General features: G+C 41.4%; 1 protein-coding gene across 1 annotated transcript in view; it reads right to left on the bottom strand.

Moving 5' to 3' along the window:
- LOC125639004 (uncharacterized) overlaps window positions 1-23,746 on the bottom strand; it is a 30,817-nt gene extending 7,071 nt beyond the window's left edge. The window contains exons 1-8 of the mRNA XM_075129865.1: window positions 23,440-23,746; window positions 20,006-20,062; window positions 16,425-16,532; window positions 15,652-16,251; window positions 11,576-11,659; window positions 8,652-8,723; window positions 8,475-8,573; window positions 6,118-6,201 (exon numbers count right to left, since the gene is read on the bottom strand). Coding sequence (XP_074985966.1) covers window positions 6,118-6,201; window positions 8,475-8,573; window positions 8,652-8,723; window positions 11,576-11,659; window positions 15,652-16,251; window positions 16,425-16,532; window positions 20,006-20,062; window positions 23,440-23,548 — 1,213 coding nt within the window. The 5' untranslated portion in view covers window positions 23,549-23,746. The remainder of the gene's footprint in view (window positions 1-6,117; window positions 6,202-8,474; window positions 8,574-8,651; window positions 8,724-11,575; window positions 11,660-15,651; window positions 16,252-16,424; window positions 16,533-20,005; window positions 20,063-23,439) is intronic.
- Between the last annotated feature and the right edge of the window lie 223 nt (window positions 23,747-23,969).

Below are 23,969 nucleotides of genomic sequence, written 5' to 3'. Positions count from 1 at the left end.
TGCATCCGAGAGTGCTAAAGGAGTTGGTGGATGTGATTGCAGAGCCATTGGCCATTATCTTTGAAAACTCATGGTGATTGGGGGAGGTCCCGGATGACTGGAAAAAGACTAATGATGTGCCCATCTTTAAAAAAGGGAAAGAGGAGGATCCTGGGAACTACAGGCCAGTCAGCCTCACCTCACCCCGCCTGGAAAAATCATGGAGCAGGTCCTCAAGGAATCAATTCTGAAGCACTTAGAGGAGAGGACAGTGATCAGGAACAGTCAGCATGGATTCACCAAGGGCAAGTCATGCCTGACTAATCTAATTGCCTTCTATGATCAGATAACTGGCTCTGTGGATGAGGGGAAAGCAGTAGATGTGTTGTTCCTTGACTTTAGCAAAGCTTTTGACACTGTCTCCCACAGTATTCTTGCCAGCAAGTTAAAGAAGTATGGGCTGGATGAATGAACTATAAGGTGGATAGAAAGCTGGCTAGATTGTCGGGCTCCACGGGTAGTGACCAATGGCTCCATGTCTAGTTGGCAGCTGGTATCAAGTGGAGTGCCCCAAGGGTCGGTCCTCGGGCCGGTTTTGTTCAATATCTTCATTACTGATCTGGAGGATGGTGTGGATTGCACCCTCAGCAAGTTTGCAGATGACGCTAAACTGGGAGGAGAGGTAGATACTCTGGAGGGTAGGGATAGGATACAGAGGGACCTAGACAAAATAGAGGATTGGGCCAAAAGAAATCTGATGAGGTTCAACAAGGACAAGTGCAGACTCCTGCACTTAGGACGAAAGAATCCCATGCACCGCTACAGACTAGGGACCGAATGGCTTGGCAGCAGTTCTGCAGAAAAGGATCTAGGGGTTACAGTGGACGAGAAGCTGGATATGAGTGAACAATGTGCCATTGTTGCCAAGAAGGCCAGTGACATTTTGGGATGTATAAGTAGGGGCATTGCCAGCAGATCGAGGGACGTGATCATTCCCCTCTATTGGACATTGGTGAGGTCTCATCTGGAGTAGTGTGTCCAGTTTTGGGCCCCACACTACAAGAAGGATGTGGAAAAATTGGAAAATGTCCAGCGGAGGGCAACAAAAATGATTAGGGGTCTGGAACACATGACTTATGAGGAGAGGCTGAGGGAACTGGAATTGTTTAGTCTGTGGAAAAGAAGAATGTGGGGGGATTTGATAGCTACTTTCAACTACCTGAAAGGGGGTTCTGAAGAGGATGGATCTAGACTGTTCTCAGTGGTAGCAGATGACAGAATGAGGAGTAATGGTCTCAAGTTGCAGTGGGGGAGGTTTAGGTTGGATATTAGGAAAAACTTTTTCACTAGGAGGGTGGTGAAACACTGGAATGCGTTACCTAGGGAGGTGGTGGAATCTCCTTCCTTAGAAGTTTTTAAGGTCAAGCTTGACAAAGCCCTGGCTGGGATGATTTAGTTGGGGATTGGTCCTGCTTTGAGCAGGGGGTTGGACTAGATGACGACCTGAGGTCCTTTCCAACCCTGATATTCTATGATTCTATGTATGTAAGCTTTTCTGTGGGAGCCCAAAATCGTATGAATGGGAACACAGTCACCAATTATGAGGGACCTGTAAGGAGGAGAGGGAAGATGAATAGCATTAAATTAGGAAATGAGCTACTCTGACTTATAAGATCTTTATCTGGGTTTCCCTAATTGTACTGGAAACAGCAGTCTCTAACAAAAGGCCAAGTGGCACATTTATCAAAATCAGTCTGATGGTCTGATCTCTCTTCCAGGTATGGAAGTAAAAACAAATCTTTCTCTGGTAAAGCTTCACTAAGCAATTATAAGTAAGTGAAATAAAGCTTTTTTTATCATGCAATTAATGAATTTGCAGGCTTCAATAGAGGATGGCTGCATATGAAGGAAACTGTTATTGCATATGCCAAATATCAAACTTGCATGTATTGAAAGAGAAATAGTTTTGTTCCAAAGCACCAGAATATCTTGAATTCTCCTGAACTGTTTTTGCTCTCTATAACTGGGACAGTAACACCTCATTAAATCTGCAATTTGGTCTTTAGCATACCTAGATCTTCTCAGATGAATGAAAGAAGCAATCATACATATTGTTCCTGAGTTAGATATATGACTTTCTGATCATTTTTTCCCTGAGTTTATCTCACAGGTTACAGGTTCTTTGGGGAGGGACGGACAGGAACAGAAAGTGCTCTTCAGGCAGATCTGGGGACCAGTTACTTACATTGTAGGAGTGAAAGCAAGCCCAAGAACATTGGTCAGTCACTTTCTGTGGATACCTACTATATGTGCATAGGGGTAGTATTCCAAAAAAGCACCACCACACGATAGGGTCACTGTCCTCTTATGATTGCACAAGATGTAATAGGTTCATCTTTAACAAGCTTAGCAAAAAAACTACTATCTTCTCGTTGTGAAATTTTCAAACACTCAGAACTTGCCAAATCCAAACCAGTTTCCTCCAGAGTAAGTCCACATATGTACTATTTGTCAATGAGGATTATTTCCATGAAAAACTGCAGTATTCAAAGCATGGCATTTTTGACTGTTGGGTAGTGAACACCAAAAGTTGCAAGAATTTCAAAGTAAGAAAAATGCTTTCCTCATTCTCCTCTCACTTAAAAAAAAAAAAAAAAAAAAGTGGTTGGATTATTTTTGCTCAAAGTAACCAAACAGAATTCACCTTTGGCCAGAACCAACTGTGGAAAACATGAGCCACCCAGAGGCTTAATGTGTCAGTCATGACTGAAAATAGGACTTCATCAGGGCAGGATTAATGAACTTTTAAAGCCCTTGCCTAGGACCCCAGCTCCAGGAATCACATTATGATAACACAATCTCAGCTTTCTTTTCTTTTCTTTTTCTTTTCTTTTTCTTTTTTTTCCAAAAAGTAATGGCTAGCCCTCCTGCTTCCAAAGAAAAAAGCTTGAAAACATTAGTCGTGTGTAACCAATGCAGTGAGGCCTGCCTAAGTAAACTGACAGCTTGGAATAATAGCTTAAGAGGTGTGAACTACACCAGACAGCTCAGGTCTGTCTAAACTACACAAAAAAACCCCCAGCAGCAAGTCTCAAAGCCCAGGTCAACTGACTCAGGCTTACTGGGTTTGGGCTGTGGGGCTCAGAATAGCAGACGCTCCGGCTTAGGCTAGAGCTGGGGTGCTGAAATCCACTGCCACTGCGGCGTTTCAGAGCCCAGCTTCCAGTTAAGCATCTATGCTACACTTTGTAGCTCTGCAGCCCAAGCCCCATGAGCCTGAGTCAGATGATCCGGGCTAGCTGGAGCTGTTCCACAGGTCTTTTATTGCAGTGTAGAGTGTAACTGCATCGTGAACTGACGTATGTGAGCTAGCTTTATTCTAGCTAGCTCAGGTCCTGGAACAGTGAAACTGGCAGCATGACCTTCAGCACAGGCTGACCTTCAGCACAGGCTAACCCCATGTGTAATTACCCAGCATTCTAGACAAGTTCATACAGCTCGTGCTGCCACAGCCCTGCTGATCCAAGACCTGCATTAGCTAGAATAAAGCTTGCTCAAATATGTTTGCTTGAGCTGCAATTGCAGCCAGTGCCTGCAGTCTAAAATTACCCACCGTAGGATGTTAGCTCTAAGCCCTACTGTTCTGGGCAAGACCACCCATCAAAACAATCCTGTTACTCCTAAGTGGAGGGGGAGAACCCTATTCTTGCTCCTGCGCGGGGGGAGCAGGGAAGGGAGGAAGGGGGCTCCATATCCCTGCCTCTCTGGGAGACGGGCCCTCAACCACTACCACTTCAAGTGGGAGGAAGGGTCCTGGCCAAAAAGTGTGGCCCTGAATTGCCTTAATCCTGCCTTAGTTTTAATGCCCAACAGTTCAGCAGCCTGCTGGAACTTTGTAGGATTGCACTTTGTCTCTGAAGCTGCAATGAGAGAGAATGGCTTGGCAACTATGATGCCTTAAGGAACAAAGGTCCAACACGGAGAACTTCAAATCTCAGCTTTGATAATTTAAAAAATTGGTTCATAAAGAAACCATTATAGAATGACTTTTTAAAAATGTTTGGGTCAAATTTATTTCTAGAGTAATAATACTGACATCATTGAAGTTACTCCAGGGATGAATTTGGTCCAATAATGAGAGAACTAGATTAGTATAAATGTTTTAGGGGGAAAATTAATTGTCCCTTGAAAGATATTTTTTTTGTACATACTAATCACAGAAGGACTTGCTAGCATCTAGTGTTTCAAATACAGAATAATTTGCAAGCAGAAGGATAGCACAACAAATATTTCTGTTATTCCCTGTTAATTAAAATTTGCTTAATTTAAGGAAATTCCACAGAATGAAAGCTCTCTCTTGTTAGGTACCCCCTTTAAAAACAGATTGTTTCTAGTAGGAAGGATACAAGTACAAGGCAAATAGTTACAGTATATATGATAAACTATCTATCATAAAACATTTTTTGTTTTCTTTGTCCCCAGGCTGATTCAACTCTACAGTGTTCACTACAAATGGCATCAGATTCCTGTCTTTAGAGATCTATTGTATAACATCTTGCATAAAAAAGTTAATGTCTTCAATTGTGACTCTTTTAGCATATTGGGTCATGCTGGAGCTGTCCCTTAAAGTAGAAACTGAATCTATGACAGTAAAAATTCTAAGAAAATAAATAGTAGCTAACAATATATCGAGTAGTGGAGGGAAGCTAGAAGTGATGGCCTGTAATTAGGGCCTGCACTCTGAAAGGGCCCATTGTGTCTGCCACCTGCTGGCTTTTGCAAACCCTGAGTCCTGCTGCTGCTATCACTGAATGATACTCCACTTGCTCGTATCTAGGCAGAGCTATAGCAGTGACAATCACAGCAGCACTCCCTGCTCTGCCCCATGCCCATAGATCAGGCAGATGGACAGCTCCAGCATTCAGTCAAAATGCCTAGCAATGCTATAACTGCCAAAACGTCTCTGCCCCCAGTCATAGAGAGGGCAGAAGACAGCTGCCAGGGTACAGTAGCAGAAAGCCTCCCTTTCCTCCCAGCAGCCAGGAATGAGAGGGTAGAGCCCTCTTTTCAGCAGCTGGGTGGGAATGGGGCAGAAAAGATGGAGTGCCCCACCTTGCTCACTCTCTGCCTCTTGCAGATAGATGGTTTGGGATTAACTAACTAGTTTATTAACATTCAGGGTCCATTCTCCATTGTCTTCACTGCTGAGGTTTCCATCAGGGGAGTGCACATCAGGCAGCACATGCCCATACGCAGTTCTGAGCCATTTTCCCTTGGGAGAAAGACTCATTCATGGATACTTAAAGTGACATGAATTTAAGTGACAAGTGGCAGGAGATTAAGCAGGGCTGAGAGTGCTCTCTGAATGTAAATAATCATTGTCCCTTACGCAATTAAGTTTCAAAACCAAATTAAAAACACAAACCATTACTCCTGTGTGAAGCTACTTTTCCTAGCGCACTTTTAAAATAATACATAATGTAAAATACGCTGTGAAGACACCAAATTATGCTTGAAACCCCAAGAGTTATGTGAATGAATACTTTACAGTCCATGAATTTTGATATGATCATAATAAGCCAAAGTGAGAGCCATGCCTGGCCAGCCTCCATAGTTGTGGGCACTACTTGCTTCCTGAGGAACATTAACAAACTTGTTCTGAGATCACCCAGCCCTATGGACTCTGCCCCCAAACCTAAACCACCACCACTGCTATAAACACTGTAGTGGGGGTGCCAGGGAGTGATGCTGGGGAAGTGGTGTCTCTTCTGATACCTCTGAATGATGGGGTTGAGAAGGCTCTCTCTAACTGATAGCCAGTGTTTTAGTACCTTCCTGTATCAGGGCCTATTTTAACTGATGGCCTTGGAAATTACATGTGATGAGCTTTTGTTAGGAATGCTGTATATTCTTAACTTGCTTCAGTAAAAACTTCAAAACATGTTTTTTCTCTTATGTAGCTTTTAAAATACTTACTATCTTAGAAGGACATTTACACTTGTCAGCCTTGAATCTGAAAATGAAACTTGTTGGAAGCAGATTTCTAATAGTCAAGGGCTACTGTAATTACATCCCTATTAACATGCATGTTGGTTTGCTATTTTCTTTCTATGTGCAATCAATCCACATTTCCCTTACCTTTATGTTTTTTTAAATTTTGAAGAATGCTTTCCATGACTGAAGAGTTCATACTCTCACTAACTGATACAGGCACCTGTGTTTCTATAACAACAAGGGTGGGGAGGAAATGTTTATTTTAAAAATGTTTTTACTCCTGTAAACTCAAAAGTATTGCATTGACAAGTTGCAGTACTGTTGTATTTCATTGCTTACATGCAACTTGGGGAATTAGTGTTCTCAACCTAATCCGTAACGAACGACCCTTTGAAGATATTAATAAATCAGGCCCAGGAATATTTTATTTCCTTTCTTTTATTCTTCGGTTTTGTATATTTCTTTGTATTTTCATTTTTATTTTTTACTAGTGAGTCTTTGTTCTGTATTCTCAGGGCCAACTCCTGAAGTCTTTACTCAGGCAAAATATCCATTAAAGCAACGTTCTCTACTCAGGTGGTCAGTTTAGATGAGCTATTACCAGCAGGAGAGTGAGTTTGTGTGTGTATGGGGGTGGGGGGGATGTGAGAAAACCTGGATTTGTGCAGGAAATAGCCCGACTTGATTATGTAAAGAGTTGTCACTTTGGATGGGCTAGCACCAGCAGGAGAGTGAATTTGTGTGGGGGGGTGGAGGGTGAGAAAACCTGGATTTGTGCTGGAAATGGCCCACCTGATGATCACTTTAGATAAGCTATTACCAGCAGGACAGTGGGGTGGGAGGAGGTATTGTTTCATATTCTCTGTGTATATATAAAGTCTGCTGCAGTTTCCACGGTATGCATCTGATGAAGTGAGCTGTAGCTCACGAAAGCTCATGCTCAAATAAATTGGTTAGTCTCTAAGGTGCCACAAGTACTCCTTTTCTTTTTGTTCTCTACTCAGTATTTAGTGTCTGTTTTCAGTGTTTTTCCCCAGGATTTAATAATATTTATTTAAGAAGGGCTACCCTGAGCAGAGCGTGGTTATACTATACTTTTCAATGTCACAAATGTGTATGAGGAGGTGAATTCTTTCTAGTGTTGGAAAAGGTACTTGAAAAAGAAAAGCATTTACCCATTGTTCTACTGTAATGACTTCTCAGATCCAATTCTAAAAGCAGAAATAATAGTAGGATCGATAAGCCAGTAAACTCAATGGCAACAGGGCATGGCGCCTCTTCTATCACTAAACTGAACACAGCATACTAGCTGACGACTGGTTGTTCAGTGGTCTACACAATGCTTGCTCTGCCTCTTTCCAGAGGAAGTGTGAGAACTGCTGAGAGAGGCATCAGTTTCTTCAGGCACTTCCCTAACAGGAGGTTTCACCTCCTAGCACCTTCCTATTTGTTTAATTGCTTGGGCTACTAAATAGGGTGCTGCATGCATCTGCTCTCTTTGCATGCCCCTAGCACCAGCTCTAGGCCTATGTGAAATGTACTTGTGATCTAAGTTCAGTGGCGGCAGGGTTTTTATGTGTGTACATACTATAGCCACCAATACGTTTGGTATGGCATTTGAGGGAGCTTTTTTACAGCAGGCTTTCTTTTTTTAAATTACATTGTGTACATAGTTTAGGGCTAATAAATAAGCCCCTGATCATGCAATCACCTATTTATCTACTTAACTTTAAGCCATTAATAAGTCCCATTGATTGTATCTATTGAAATCATTATTAAAATCAATGGGACTGTTCATGTGCTTGAGCTTAAGCAGGTACATAAGCAATTGCAGGATCAGGGCCTTTATTTGTAAGTTCTTAAAAGAGTAGATGGCTATTTGTTTTGCATGCCTTTTTCTCTCTGTTCAAGAAATGTAAACGTAGTTACATTTCTTATCTGGTAACGTTTGCCTCTTACCCTGAAAAAAGAAAAGGAGGACTTGTGGCACCTTAGAGACTAACAAATTTATTTGAGCATAAGCTTTCGTGAGCTACAGCATCGGATGCAGTGAGCTGTAGCTCACAAAAGCTTATGCTCAGATAAATTTGTTAGTCTCTAAGGTGCCACAAGTACTCCTTTTCTTTTTGCGAATACAGACTAACACGGCTGCTACTCTGAAACCTGTCTCTTATCCTGGTTATTGGAGGCATTCAGCACACTATTTCATATTTTCTGGATTTTAATAATGTTATTTACCAATACCTCTTACACTGTGTGAAGTTTATATAGCATCTGGCTGTAGCCCAAGTTAAAACTGAACTGAAGATAGAGGTCTCGTACCAGATCTTCAGCTGATGTAAATCGATAATGACTTCAGTGGCACTTCACCAATTTACATCAGTGGAGGATTTGATCCTCTCTGTTTCCAGTATTTTAAACTGTGTTCATCCATAAAATAACAATGCTATAATATAAAATATAAAGATTAATGGAGAGTGAAATATACATACTATACATACTATATTCTTTCTGTAAATCCTGTAATACATTCTTCAGCATCCTCACTGACATTTGAGAATGGATTCCTTTTACACTTTGGAAATTATATGTTTGAACACCTATAAAAAAACATTAAGTTACTAGAAAGCGATTGAATTTTATATTTAAAAAGTTATACCATAAATATTTAGATTTACCCATGTGATCTTCCAGCGTCTGTAAAATATGGTTCAACTGACGCAATGGAAAAGTAGCCGATTCAGGCAGATCTGCAAACAAACATATGAAAACACTTGTGGTCAATTCTTCCATACTTTAATTGTAGTGAACAGATCTCTGAATAGTACTTTTGCCAATCAAAAATGAGGATGAAAATATCTTTTGGAATGATTTAATTATGTAGCTAGTAAAGTGGTAGGTGCTATACAATGAGTAGCTGCAAATGGATTTTAGGGCTTCTGCGAGAACACTGTGATAACAAAACTAAAATTTAAATGGCTTCACCAATGCAATGGCTCAGTGGAAGAATGTTCTGTAGACAGAAATAAAAACAGGATTGTTAGATTGGCAGCTTACAACGATGGCAGAACAAGCCACACTAGAGTGTCAGAGACACTCTGGAGATGGCAGTCAGGATTTCTCAGTGGTAAACATTCAGGCAGAACACTTTTCTACTTAGTTTTGAGAGTAATAAAACCACTAGTTGCCAGTAGTTCATAGGAAAGAAAATAAAACAGAATTTAAAAAGCACTGGTCATAATTTCTACTGAGTCCAATTATCTTAATTTTCCTTTCTTGCAGAGCTCAGTCAAAAGCTGGACTGTCCCTTATTAGAATATAAATATGTAAAATATATGGGGAACGTGTTCAGGCTAAGATTTTCAAAGCTGTCTGTTGGAACTGGAAGCCCATAAGGTTGGGATTTGACATCCTGAAGGAAGTGTTGTAATCTCCATCTGAAGCTATAATTCTTATGTGACATCCACTGCTATTGTAAAAATGGGATGAAAAATTAAACTTGCCTGTCATATCCGTTTCTCATTAAAAGGCTTCTAAAATGCGTGAAAGAAAAGAGGGGAAAAAAGGGTGGGGGGGAATGCAGCACAAGATGATAAAAACAATATATTGCACTTGTCAAGGTTCCTCCCCCACTCTGAACTCTAGGGTACAGATGTGGGGACCTGCATGAAAAAACCCCCTAAGCTTATCTTTACCAGCTTAGGTCAAAACTTCCCCAAGGTACAAAATATTACACCCGTTATCCTTGGAATGGCCGCTACCACCACCAAACTAATACTGGTTACTGGGGAAGAGCTGTTTGGACGCGTCTTTCCCCCCAAAATACTTCCCCAAAACCTTGCACCCCACTTCCTGGACAAGGTTTGGTAAAAAGCCTCACCAATTTGCCTAGGTGACTACAGACCCAGACCCTTGGATCTTAAGAACAATGAACAATCCTCCCAACACTTGCACCCCCCCCTCTCCTGGGAAATGTTGGATAAAAAGCCTCACCAATTTGCATAGGTGACCACAGACCCAAACCCTTGGATCTGAGAACAATGAAAAAGCATTCAGTTTTTTTAAAAGAAGACTTTTAATAAAAAATAGCAGTAAATAGAAATAAAGAAATCCCCCCTGTAAAATCAGGATGGTAGATATCTTACAGGGTAATTAGATTCAAAACATAGAGAACCCCTCTAGGCAAAACCTTAAGTTACAAAAAAAAGTACACAGACAGAAATAGTTATTCTATTCAGCACAATTCTTTTCTCAGCCATTTAAAGAAATCATAATCTAACACATACCTAGCTAGATTACTTACTAAAAGTTCTAAGACTCCATTCCTGTTCTGTCCCTGGCAAGAGCAGCACACAGCCAGACACAGACCCTTTGTCCCTCTCCCTCCTCCCAGCTTTTGAAAGTATCTTGTCTCCTCATTGGTCATTTTGGTCAGGTGCCAGCGAGGTTACCTTTAGCTTCTTAACCCTTTACAGGTGAGAGGAGCTTTCCCCTGGCCAGGAGGGATTTCAAAGGGGTTTACCCTTCCCTTTATATTTATGACAGCACTTCAGTTGTACAAACGCCCATTCGCCTGTGAAAGGTAAAACTGCCATTTAAACGTTAATTCAGCCTACTGTACTTCTGTACATATGGTGGGCAACTTCCTACAGTAAACGCAATGATGTTAGGTAGGGCTTAATGTTAGGTTTTCTGGGTTACATTAGTATAATTTGCAAATTTATCTTTACGTTTTAACACCATGTACACTAATTGGATAACATACTGAGGTTGTTTTCTGCTTGAAGTAATGAAGGAATCCTAAACTAAATAAATGCCAAACACAAATAAACTCTTCCCTGATTTATTGACACTTTTGATGCTGACATGTCTCAGGAAAAGTAAGCTATATTTATTAGCAATTTGCCTCTGTCTGCTACCACTGAGATGGTGGTGGAAGCATCTCTATATTGCTATATATTCCATCACTGATCTCAGAAACAGGCTTCTCCGTCAACTATGGTTACAGAGCAACAATGGGAGGAGGTGGTTCTAGAGGGCAAAATTCCTTCCAATGAATGGGAAAATTGCTCCTCTTCATAACCAAATACAACAACACACCAGTATTTAAGAGAAACAAAAAAGGGAGGCTTTAGGAGAACAGCTTCCAAATCTCTATCCTACACCCACTGTGGCAGCCCAAAAGATAGGTACCCTACTCAAATTGTAGTAACACCTTTGTCACAAAAATTCCTTGTGTGACTTAATCATATCTCTACAAAATTCCCAGAGGAAACTTTAAGCTGCAATTAAGGCTGAAAAAAACATATGTAGCTATAGGGGAAAATGCCATAAAAGGGAACATATGGGCTTCTCTATGAATGAGATACCCTTCTCTGTCCCCTCTGCAAAGTTTTATAATTTTGAGCCAAGTACAAGAAGTTTTAATAGGCTTCCTGTAGCAGACTACTGATTAACTGGAAGTAGAACCAATTTTCACAGTTTCTGTGGTAGGAAATATTCAGGGATGGAAAATGTTGTTAAATAGTCAAGCTCTTCATGATACAATGTTTCTGAAGGGGGAAAACACATACAATTTTTTTAAAAATATCTTTTTCCTAACCTGTTGGTTTGCTCTCTGTTGGATAAGTTTCTTCAGAAAATGGTGAATGACTACTTGTTTGTTTCATACTATTCGTTGTCAAATCTGTAAATGTACAATGTTTAATATTAAATTTTTGAAAATTGATTTGGTGAAAATGAAAATCAGTGCTATGATTTGGTTAATGTATTGGCTTTACATCAACAAAAAAATCATTTGCTGTGTAAAAAAACATTTTGATTATCCAGGGATTAGACTTTTCAACAGGAAAATTCTGGTCATTCCCCTGTCCCCAAATCTCTAGAGGGTCTACTACTGGAGCACTATCCCACTCAGAAAAGTTGAAAAACAGAGAGAGAATAAATTTCATTCACAATTGTTAATTAAAATTGATCAATCTACATCCTCAGCTGGTGTAAACTGGTGTGGCGCATCTGCTCCATTTTCAAAGACTTTACATATGCCCTTTGCAACAGGAGTTCCAAAGCAGCATCAGACCTTCACGGGCATCAACTAGAATTGAAGGGACTGAGCACCTTCCAAGTTTTGGACCTAGCCAGCGAGATCAGCCTCCCCCAACAGGCAATACTGAAGGGTACCCTGAGCAGCAGCAAGTGCATGTGTCCATACACAAAGATTTGAGATCGTATAGAACTTCAGTTTTTACTGCTGTTGCTCCTATCCATTGCTTGCTCACCTCAATCAAGCAGCTCTCCAGCTACCAGCTGAGATTTATTAAGTTAGGAATTCAGTTGCTAAGAGATAAATTGAAGGAGGGGAGGTTACAAAAGAGTGAAACACCTTTCTTGAAAGCTATGTTTCCTCCCTTCATAATTCTTCCTGCATCCCTCCCTTCAACATCATCATTATTATTTATTATTATTTTAGGCAGGGCTGATACCATTGCTTATTATTAAGGTTGCCTTGACGCTTCCTATTATTAGCTCCTGTTTTAGTTGCTTATAACTTTGCGATACTTTAATTATTTGGGCTGGTTAGTTAGTTTAGTTATAGGTTTCAGCCAAAACAGTTCAGCCATTTCAGAGAATAAGACTAGGAAAAATGTAAAAAAAATTCTTGAGACGTTTTCTTTGAAATGCTGTAGCACCCCCATATTTTGGAGTAGGGACTTGAAATTTGGCAGTGGGATGGCCTGTGTGTCAGGAACGTGCCTTTTGCTATCCCTCGGGAAATTCCCCCAAGTTTAATCACATCATAAGTCTTTGATAAACTGCAGTTTGCACATGCTCATTAGAGACATATTTTAGCAGCTAAAATCTCTGAAGATGCAATCTTCGCTGACCATGCTTATGCCTCTCACAGCTCCTAGTGCTGACCCGATTGTGCATCTGCCATCCACACAGAGCAATTAAGCATGCACCAGCCCAGGGCTCAGAGGGACTCTCCCTGTAATTGCTGCTCCCAGTGGATCCCAGGGCTGGGCACTGGAACTGAGAGCAGGGAGACTGTCTCTCCTGTGCTGTCAAATACCCCACTAAACAGGCAACCCTTATTTCGGCATTTCCTATCTTTGAGTGCTTGACTTTACAACTTTCATAATGTTTTTAATATAGTTGATAGCAGAAAATGGTTTCCACTATTGCTGCCAACAGAGAACTGCTTTTTCAGACTGACCCCCAGTTAATGGCATCACTTTCATGATATCTCCATCATATTGCTTATATGGGAAAATCTGTTTTACAAATCTAGACCTTTTGGATAATTTTACCCTTACCAAGCATAACATTTTCTACTTACCAGGCCCTTGATTTTGTACACTGTACAAACTATTCAAAGTAAAATTATTTATTAGCACTGGAAAATCTTGTGCATTACTTGTTATATCAACTTCTTTAACTTTACTTAATTCTGAAACAAAATTGAAAGATTAAAAAAATACTGGTTTCAGAGTAGCAGCCATGTTAGTCTGTACCCGCAAAAAGAACAGGAGTACTTGTGGCACCTTAGAGACTAACAAATTTATTAGAGCATAAGCTTTCGTGGGCTACAGCCCACTTCATCGGATGCATAGAATGGAACATATAGTAGGAAGATATATATATATATATACATACAGATAAGTTTGGAAGTTGCCATACAAACTGTGAGAGGCTAATTAGTTAAGATGAGTTATTACCAGCAGAAGAAAAAAACTTTTTAGTGATAATCAAGATGGCCCATTTAGACAGTTGACAAGAAGGGTGAAGATACTTAACTTAGGGAAATAGATTCAATATGTGTAATGACCCAGCCACTCCCAGTCTCTATTCAAACCCAAGTTAATGGTATCTAGTTTGCATATTAATTCAAGCTCAGCAGTTTCTCGTTGGAGTCTGGTTTTGAAGCTTTTCTGTTGCAAAATTGCCATCCTTAAATCTTTCAACTGAGTGGCCATAGAGGTTGAAGTGTTCTCCTACCAGTTTTTGAATGTTATGATTCCTGATGTCAGATTTGTGTCCATTTATTCTTTTGCGTAGAGACTGTCTGGTTTGGCCAATGTACATGGCAGAGGGGCATTGCTGGCCCATGATGGCATATATCACATTGTGGAGTCCTTGATGGCATGGCTAATGTGATTAGGTCCTATGGTGGTGTCACTTGAATAAATATGTGGACAGAGTTCCTCATTCCTCAAGGGCTTCTTTTCCATGGGTAATACTATTTGCATTTACGTTCCTTTGTGGGAGAAATTTTACCTGATATTATAAAGTTACAAAATAAAGACCACACACTGCCACTAATCCAAACTCAAAAACTTCAGCTGAAATCAACATACAAGATAATATTATGATCCTATGTATTCTATAATTCTACAGACGTATGCTGTAGAATCCTTACTCTACTCCAGAATTGTGCTTCAGCATGCAATCTTATATTAAAAAGAAGAGAATTTCTAGAGTTTATGGTTGCAAAGAAAACCTTCCAAACATGAGGCAAGCATAAATGGTTGCAGTTCTATATCCTTGATTCTGCAGAGAGCCTGAAATAGCAGCTCTGGAAAGTTGGAACAACTCTCATTCATCTGAATGGGGTGTTAACTCTGAAACATGATGGCAATTAAATATCAATATTAACTATTACAAGGGCCCTACCAAATTCATGGTCCATTTTGGTCAATTTCACCACTTGGGAGTTTTAAAATTAATCAATTTCACATTCAGATGTTTACATGGGAAATCCCAAATCATCTTTACACTCTTTTGTGAGAGCCAAAACCCCATCTGCCAAAACCTCCAGTTTCTTCTGACAACCTGTACATTGCAGTTGTGGTTTAAATTCAGAGTGCTGCAGAATTTTCCTGTGTTACAAATTTAGGAACAGAGGCCCAGATCCTCAAAGGTATTTGGGTGCATCGATTTTGATGGGAATTAGGTGAGTGTGGCACCTAAAGATCTTTGAAGATCTGGACCAGCGTACATAGAATTTAATATCAAATTTATAACACATGGACTATTACACTGATTGTATTATGTATGCAGTGCTGTTGTAGCCATGTTAGTTTCCCAGACCCTAAGAAGAGCTCTGCGTAGCTCAAAAGATTCTCTCTCTCACCAACAGAAGTTGGTCCAATAAAAGATATTACCTCACCCACCTTGTCTCACTGATTGGACTACTCATTTTCAAGTTTAATTCAGAAAAAAGCTTAAATTTAAAATTTATCTGAAGTTGATCTCCAGTATGCTGCGCAGGTGATTTGCTGAATCATCAAGCTTTTCATGAAGTACACGTCCTTGGATATTATTGTTTGCATTGAATATTTTTATTGCAGTAACAACTAGAAGACCCAATCAAGGCTTAGGACTCCCTTTGTGCTAGTTCTCTTCACATACATAATGAAAAGATAGTCCCTGACCTAAAGAATTTACCATCTAAATATTACACTGAGAACCACTTGCATTCAGTAAGCATTTACTCACGAGTAGTCCCATTAAAATCAATGAGACTACATCTGAGTAATTACTCACCAGTGTGAGTAAGGAGTTTACAATCTGTCTTTAAATAATATAATAGTAAAAATCATTTTACTTTGCAACAGTGTAGATATAGCTTTTCATAGGGAATTAATGTTTTATTGAAAAGAGAAAAGAATTTCATACCTGCTATAAGAAGTTTTTTCCTGTTGCTACCTGTGGAGTTTCTTTCCACATTTCCAGCCTCAATTTTTGCAAGACTTTTTCCTCTTACTTTTTTATTATTCTGTATTTTCTTATCCAGTGAACTGTTTACGGTCACTTGCAAAACATCATCTTGTACTACTACTGAATTTATTTTATTTTGTTGGTCAATAATATTGCTGGCGACAATATGCACCTCAGGATTCACTCTTGAATTTTTTAAATTGTAAATATCAATCTGAGTTTGGCTTGAATTATCATTGGAATGGAATCTTATAGTAATATTAGTTCTTGTTAATCTGTCTTTGTTATTACCAGTATTTTTATCTTGCTCCAAATCAGGAAACAACATCCTTTTCTTTTTACCCTCTTCTTTTTTTTCATTATCCACTTTCTTATATTTTGTCCGAGTGTCCAAAAGTATATTTGGGAAAATCTTCTGCAGCTTGTTAATAATCAGCATTGAAGAAGTGTTAGATACCTGAGCTGCTTCTGTTGTCACGCTGTTAGAAGATAGCATCTCTTGCACATCAATCTGCACTCCATTTGGTAATAACTGTGTTTTTACAGATGGCCCTGAAACTATATAATTGTACATATTAAAATCATAATTCTGTATGTATGAAATTCAGATGGCTAGCACAAGGCTGGTGCCAAAGTTGAAGTAATGCACAGACTTTGTGCTGGCCCTCTGCACAGGGATGAATTTTATCGGAAGAGGATAGATAAGAAATTTAAAAACTGGGAATACTTGCCTTTTATGTCTGTCATATTCACAGGTGTGCTTAACACTTCATCTTGTTTTTCTGAAAGTTTATGTTCATGCATCATATGCTTCTGGTGCAGAACTTGGATCCGATGATCTAAAATAAAATAGGTGAATGACTACTTGTGAAAAGGCGAAAGAAAGAGAGAAAATATTTACAGTATTTTAAACTGTTTTGAAAGTGTCAAATACTATAGTAAATTGTAAATGAGAATTACTGACCATAAAATATTCCTTCTAATTTTTAGCAATGAAATATATCTCTAATCCAGAAGGAGAGAAGAAAAATAAACAACCCCAAAACTTTTATATAAAAGGATTTAATAAGAGAAACAATGTACATGAGAGGAAGGTGTGGATTATCAAGGACTTTAAAGAAACCGAGAACGTGAGTATAAAATCCTTACGTCAAGAGTAACCTTACAAAATGAAATGTAAATTGAGGTGAAAAACTAATGTATCTCATTAACTGGGTACTAGTTTCCTGCAATTATTGCCTCTACAGAACTGAACTCTTGGAGCTGTGCACCATACACACAGAATAAGCACACCCCAGATGTATAATCACATTGAGACTGTGTCTGTAAACGAGTTACTACAGCTCAATCCTTGTAGTTCCTATCAACCAGTCATAATAGGGAGACTCCAAATTGGGATATATGACAGAAGTAGAGCTGATGTGTAATAATCTTATGAATACTGTCAGAGTTGCTGTGCATGAGTCTGGAAATACTGAGATGTAACAATTTTTTCCTGTATAAATGTATTCATCTAGTGTAATAGGGGCTGTGGGAGGTAAAAACAGGAAGAGAACACAATGGCTTCCTGGATAAGCAACCTCTGACCAAACATTTAGGGCTGTGAGTTCTCAACCTTTCCAGACTACTGAAGCCTGAGCCCCGCCACCCAGGGCTGAAGCCTGAGCCCCGCCACCCAGGGCTAAAGCCCAACCCTGCTGCCCAGGCCTGAAGCAGTAACTTAGTTTTGTGGGGCCCCCCGTGGCATGGGGCCCCAGTCAATTGCCCTGCTTGCCACTCCCCAATTCTGGCACTGCACTTGCAACCCCCCTAAACCCATCCCATGACCTTCCCCCCAGAATCACAACCCCAAGGTTGAGTAACACTGATCTAGATGTGTTGATGTACCACCTGGAAGACCTCTGCGTACCCCTGGTTGAGAACAACCGGTTTAGGGTGCCAATTACAAGACAATGGTATACTTCCAGCCCCAGGCTAGGTACTAGACAGTAAACAGCTAAAAAGCACTTTTCAGGAGAAGGAGGAGAGCCAGTTGTCAGTGAGCTCTGACAGGGAGACATGCTGACAAGACTTGTCTACACTTACACCACTGCACGGCTGTAGCACTTAGTGAAGATGCTACCTATGCTGATGGGAGAACTTCTCCCGTTGGTGTAGGTACTCTGCCTCTAGTAGCTATATGGACAGGAGAAGCCCTCTTGTCAGCATAATGCTGTCTATGCCAGGGGTTTGGTCGGTATAACTGCATTGCACAGGGTAATGGATTTTCCACACCCCTGACTGACGTAGTTATACAGACATAAGTTTGTAGTGTAGACCAGAGCACAGGCTCTGTAGCACCGTCTGAAGGAGCTGGGCCTTTCCAGATGCAGGGAATGATAAACCTTAGGAAAAAGCAGGCATGCATATAAGCTGGTTTATTGTTTTTAAGGTGTATTTTCTCTGAATTGCCTTTGTTCTAATAACTAATACTTTGCTTGAAGAAGGCTGTTTGGTCTCTAATTACCATTGTCATTGCTTCCAGAGGGAACAGAACTGCAGGCAGTAAGTCAGACCTGCTGAGTCAACCATGATTAGTACCAGGGAACTGTCATCCAGGGCCCAGCTTGAGAGTGAGAGAACTGTGTGGTTCCACCCCAGGCAGGGTGGCCTGAGAGGTTGGAATGTTCGAAGAGACAAGGAGGGGTCAGAGGTGCTGTTACCTGGGAACTGTGACAGGGTGAAAGGAGGCACAGTGTGAATCTGTGACATTAAGATTTTCATCAAACTCCGGCTATTGTTAAGTGAGTAACTTTAGTTTTCTCCTTCATAAAATTACTCCCACAGATGAAGCTAACATCTGGTATGACACACACTTTCAGTCTGAAGATGATAGGAAAATGGAAGAGGGACTGAAGAAGCATTTTCCCAAAGTGGGCATCTGAGCTAGGCCTTGAATCTATACAATTATATTGGGTGGAGGTATGCAAAGAGCTCCAATTGAGAATTTTAGAAACTGCTGTGATCTGTCTGTCTGTTTGGTAGTGAGCCCAGTGGTCTTGAGACCTTTTGCCTTTTTGGTATTTGGACACCAACTTCTTTATAACAAGCATTAATGCATTCCGTACTCTATTTAGACAGCCTCTGAGCTAAAATATCCCCCTGCTGTCCTTTCTGCATGGGTAAAGAAAAGCCAAAGTGGTTTTCTAAAACACTTAGTTCTTCAGTACAAAAATCTCAGAGCCTGTTTCATATTCAGATTGTAAACGAAAGCAGTCTCTGAAGAGAGATGAAGTCTAAGGGAAAAATAACAACAGGGAAATAAAAGAACTACGAATAGTAGGTTTGTCTACTCTGTGGCAGAGAGGTGTAATTTCCAGCTTGGGCAGGCATGTACGTGAGCTAGCACAATGAAAACAGTAGTATGACTGCAGTGGCATGGGTGGCAGCTCGGGCTCACCACCCAAGTACAGCCATGGCTGAGATCATACATATATACTCGGGCAGCTAACCTGAGCTGCTGTGGCCACACAGCTGTTTTCAGTGCACTAGCTTGAGCAGAGCTAGTGGTGTACATATACCTGAGCCGGAATTACACCTTTCATCTATGTTGTGGATGTGCTCGACATTACAAGAAGCATTACAAGAAGTCCAGCGAAGGGCAACAAAAATGATTAGGGGTCTGGAACACATGAGTTATGAGGAGAGGCTGAGGGAGCTGGGATTGTTTAGCCTGCAGAAGAGAAGAATGAGGGGGGATTTGATAGCTGCTTTCAACTACCTGAAAGGGGGTTCCAAAGAGGATGGCTCTAGACTGTTCTCAATGGTAGCAGATGACAGAACGAGGAGTAATGGTCTCAAGCTGCAGTGGGGGAGGTTTAGATTAGATATTAGGAAAAACTTTTTCACTAAGAGGGTGGTGAAACACTGGAATGTGTTACCTAGGGAGGTGGTAGAATCTCCTTCCTTAGAGGTTTTTAAGGTCAGGCTTGACAAAGCCCTGGCTGGGATGATTTAACTGGGAATTGGTCCTGCTTCGAGCAGGGGGTTGGACTAGATGACCTTCTGGGGTCCCTTCCAACCCTTATATTCTATGATTCTATGAAGCAGCAAAATTATTAAAAACACTTTTAAACTGTTGCCAGATCTATTACGGATATTTTATTTTGTGGATTGTCTTGACCCATTTTTACGTCATCGTTGAAATCTTTCGCTGAGTGCTCTTCTGTGATGGATTTATAGTTTAAGCATAACATAAGACATAACGTTCTAGACTGCATGCACACAGTAATTAATAAATATTGTAAATTAAGATAAAAGAAATGCTACTTACTGAGTAACTTAATCATTGATTTAATTTTATTTTTGGAAAGGACTGGAACATGTGCATCTGAAAATGAAACACTTTACAATAAGAATCTATTATATAAATCATAAATATATTTAAGATTTTATTTCCAAAATATAACTAGTCATACTAAAACTCTTGCCATGGTATCTATTACACCAAGTAATAAGGGTCGGCTCCTTCAATGAAGCCAATGTGACAGCTGCATAATCCCTTGTGTTAGCAGGTGCTCAATCCAGTGGGAATGCTGTGGTGCTTCTCTGCGCCAAAAGCAACAGCTCTGGCAAACTGAGGGGCAGCGGCCATTTCCATTGCTTTATTATTTAAACAATCTAAGAATTCCAAAGGCAGTAGTGATGAGATATCTCCATAAATAAATTACTTTCCACATTATTTCTCAGAACACAATATAACTCCCTTTTACTACAGTTACAGAATATCTTTCATCAGTTCCCTGTAAATACTCATTGATATTTGCATACATAAAGTTTATAGAGCTATCAGGCCAAAAAAGGAAAGTTGTGCATATTTAATCCTGCAGGCTTTACTGTAGCTAAACATCTTATATAATTGTGTTATCTGTTGTTGTGGTTAATTCATATGTAACCAATGTGTGATGAACAATTTTAAGTTGTATGTAGAAGTGTAGGAATATGCAGGATAGTATTATAGCAGTATAGGATTAATAAGCATATATTATTAGTAAAAATTTGTTAGGTATATAAGTAAGGAAAAGCTGTAAATAAAGCATGGCCTACAGGCTGACGCCTGTCAAATTTTAGCTTAGCCATATCAAGCTTTAGGCCCGAAAGAAGCTGACATGACTACAGACCCAAGGGTAACCCTGTACCAGTAAAGTTGTAAGATTATCGTAAAAGATGTATTAATGGGTGATGTTCAAGAAAATACGTCACAATGTGCCCATCACTACCGCAAGATGCCTGACTGTAACATCATGGGAAATTGCCATGACAGCAAGTTACCATTGGGACATGTTGATATAAATGTTAATGAAGATAAGGAGAGCTAAGAGGATAGTCTATGAAAAGGAAGCACCACAACATTAATGGGGTGTGGAAGTCCAGATAAGGGGAAAGGGGTTGGAACCCTCATGTATATGCATAGGGGTTATGACTGAAACGCAAAAGAAAAGGGGTTCCCCAACATGAATAAAGGAGGAAGAATCTAACAGGAAGGAGATCCTCCGCAAATGACCACCTGCTGAGACATACTCATCTCTATGGTGCTACCCTTGGGGATGTGAGTATAAAATCTTTGATGTTAGATCTTTTGTGGTTTATTTCTATCTCTGCGTTATGCCTCCAGTAATTGTGGTTTTGTTCATGTGCTTAACGAAATTCTTAATAAAAGGACAATTGATAACTTGAGAATGTCGTGCTCATTGCTATTGTTCCTCCTATGCTCCTAGAGTCTCCAAACCTAATGATATTTCTAATAGTGATTCTGACCCTGCTATTTCTGATACTGTAGCCTCAGGGAGCATGAACCTTTGGCACAGGTTACTGCAGTTTAAAGTACCATTGGTAATCTCATCTATATTATAAAGGCTATATTACTCAAGCAAAACTCCCACTGAAAATACTGGGCCCTTAAGAGTTTGACATAACCACCTACCATACCCATTATGAACACCACAATATATTCAAGAAGTATATGCAAGAATCTAAAGTTCCAACTCTAAACCAGTGACAAAGCTGATTTTGAAATGGTTTTAATGATAGACAATCTGCATACCAATTGACTCATTTACGCACATGATGGCTTAGAACAATACCAGAAAAATATGTAAAAAGGTCTGTAATGGTGTATGACAATTGCTTCCAAGTATGCTGACCTTTGGTAAATGAAACAAACAAAAAGTACAGTACTCTTTTGATGAGACATTAATGAATGATTAAGAATGGATACAGCTGCATCATATGAGCCCTTGTTAAAAATATTCTTTTCACTTTGTGTCTGTCCCATAATTATAATAGAGATATTGTGCAAAGCAGTCAGCAAGCATATGCAGGAAAATATTTATATTTTTACAATAACTATATGGTATTTAACAGTGCATTACGGAATGCAGTTACTTTATTACTTTTCCTGCTGCCATTATTTATTGGCAGACCTTATACTTGAAATATACTATTCACTGCCAGTGAATTACTGTAATAAATCACTTAATTTCCAATATTTGTACTCTTTTGATATTGCACACAACTTCCAGAGGACTAGATTTCCTCTTTCCTTCTAGACTATTCAAATAAAACTTTTTGAAGAAACTGGTATCAGAGAGTAAATAATGAATAATCACATTGAATAGTTTGGAAGTATCAGTGGAAAAGAACAGCAGGAAAAATCTTGTTGGGAAGTAAATTTTACATTTTTTGAGAGAACTACAAAAACTGTACAATTTTATTTTAGTAGTGTACTGTGTGAACACTTGTAGAACACCCCTGGAATATTACTAGAGTTTGATCAGGGTTTCTATTTAGGCAGGGTTTCTCCCATAAAGAGCTGCTAGGATAAACAAAACACGAATGTCTTGCCTGTTGTTGTTATCGTGGGTATGTCTACACTGCGGTCAGGATGTGTGACTGCAGCCTGTGTAGACATACCTGAGCTAGCATTAATTTAACTACCCCAGGGAACCAACATCAACAAAGCTGCCTCAGCAGGGGCTGTACAAACCCCCCTGGAAACGTACTCCGGAAAGCTAACCTGTGCTGACATCTGTGCTGCTGAAGCTTCACTGCTACTGTTACCTGAGCTAGCTAGATTAAAGCTAACTCTGGTATCTACACATACTGCAATCACACCTCGCAGTGTAGCCATGCCTGTATTACACTAGAAGCCAGGGGCCACCACCCAGACCTTTTTATTGGGCTGGAGGCTGCACAAAATCCCTGGAGGAAACAGTCCCTGCCCCGCCCAATTTACAGGCCCACTCAGAGTTTGCTTCTTCACGCTTCCATGCCCGGCCTTGCTCTCTCTTTAAGGAGAGGATCCCCCAAGATGAGAGGGGAGTCTCAACACTCTGCCCACCTGAGGGGACTCCATTAGCCACTCGCCCAGTCTGTATCAAGTGAACCCACTGCATCCTCTGCCCCCAGCCTGTGCTGAGCTGGAGGTGAAGCCCTGAGGGCGGAGGAGCAGCAGCCGCAGCCCTGGCAAGGGGCCTATCAGCACCTGTGGTCGGGGGGCGCGCTGAGTGCCAGGCCAGCCTGCCTCCAGGGGCAGCTGCCGTGGAAAGCCGGGCCTTGCAGGGCGCAGCCGCTGGGGGGAGCTGCTCCCAGCCAGGCTCAGCCCCCCCAGGCTGCACTGGTGGGGCGGCAGCTCAGTGTCTTGCGGTGCCCAGGGTGGGCTCCCCGAGGGGCTGAGGAGCCCACGCGGGGCCAGGGGCGGCTCCCTACCTGGGCCAGGCTCCCTCCGGGGGCCCGCCTGCGTGTCGCCCCCGCACAGGGAGCGGAGGAGGAGGAGGAGGAGGAAGGCGGGAGCCGCAGCCCCTCTGGCCCGCACCATGCTCACCGCGGCGCCTCCGACCTCCCTGCCCCGCGGCGGGGCTCGGTGTCCAGGACACGGCGCGGCACAGAACGCGGGGCCCTCTGTGACCTCACCCGCCCGGGACAATGGCGCCGGGTCGTGCGGCGCCCGCCTGGGAAGCCCCTGCCTGGCTCCGCCGGCGCGTGCGGCCCGGGAGCTCCCGCGACGGGGCCGGGCCGGGCCGTGGGGGGGGCGCGCCCGGCTCTCTGCGCTCCGGGCAGCGACAGCCTCCTCGGGCCGCCGCCAACCCCCGTGCCGGGTCTGCCCTGGTGCCCCGCGGGTCCGGGAGAGCGGGGAGGCTGACTGCGGGGCTCGGGGTGTGGGGCCGGGCAGAGCCTTCCCTTAGTCCAGGGCTGGGGGTGGATTGCAAAGGCGCCTCCCCGACAAGCGATGGACGGGG

The sequence above is a fragment of the Caretta caretta genome, chromosome 1, assembly GCF_965140235.1.
Source record: "Caretta caretta isolate rCarCar2 chromosome 1, rCarCar1.hap1, whole genome shotgun sequence".
NCBI lineage: Eukaryota > Metazoa > Chordata > Testudines > Cheloniidae > Caretta > Caretta caretta.
Note: the sequence above shows the minus strand (reverse complement) of the source record. Positions and strands in the feature narration are given on the sequence as shown.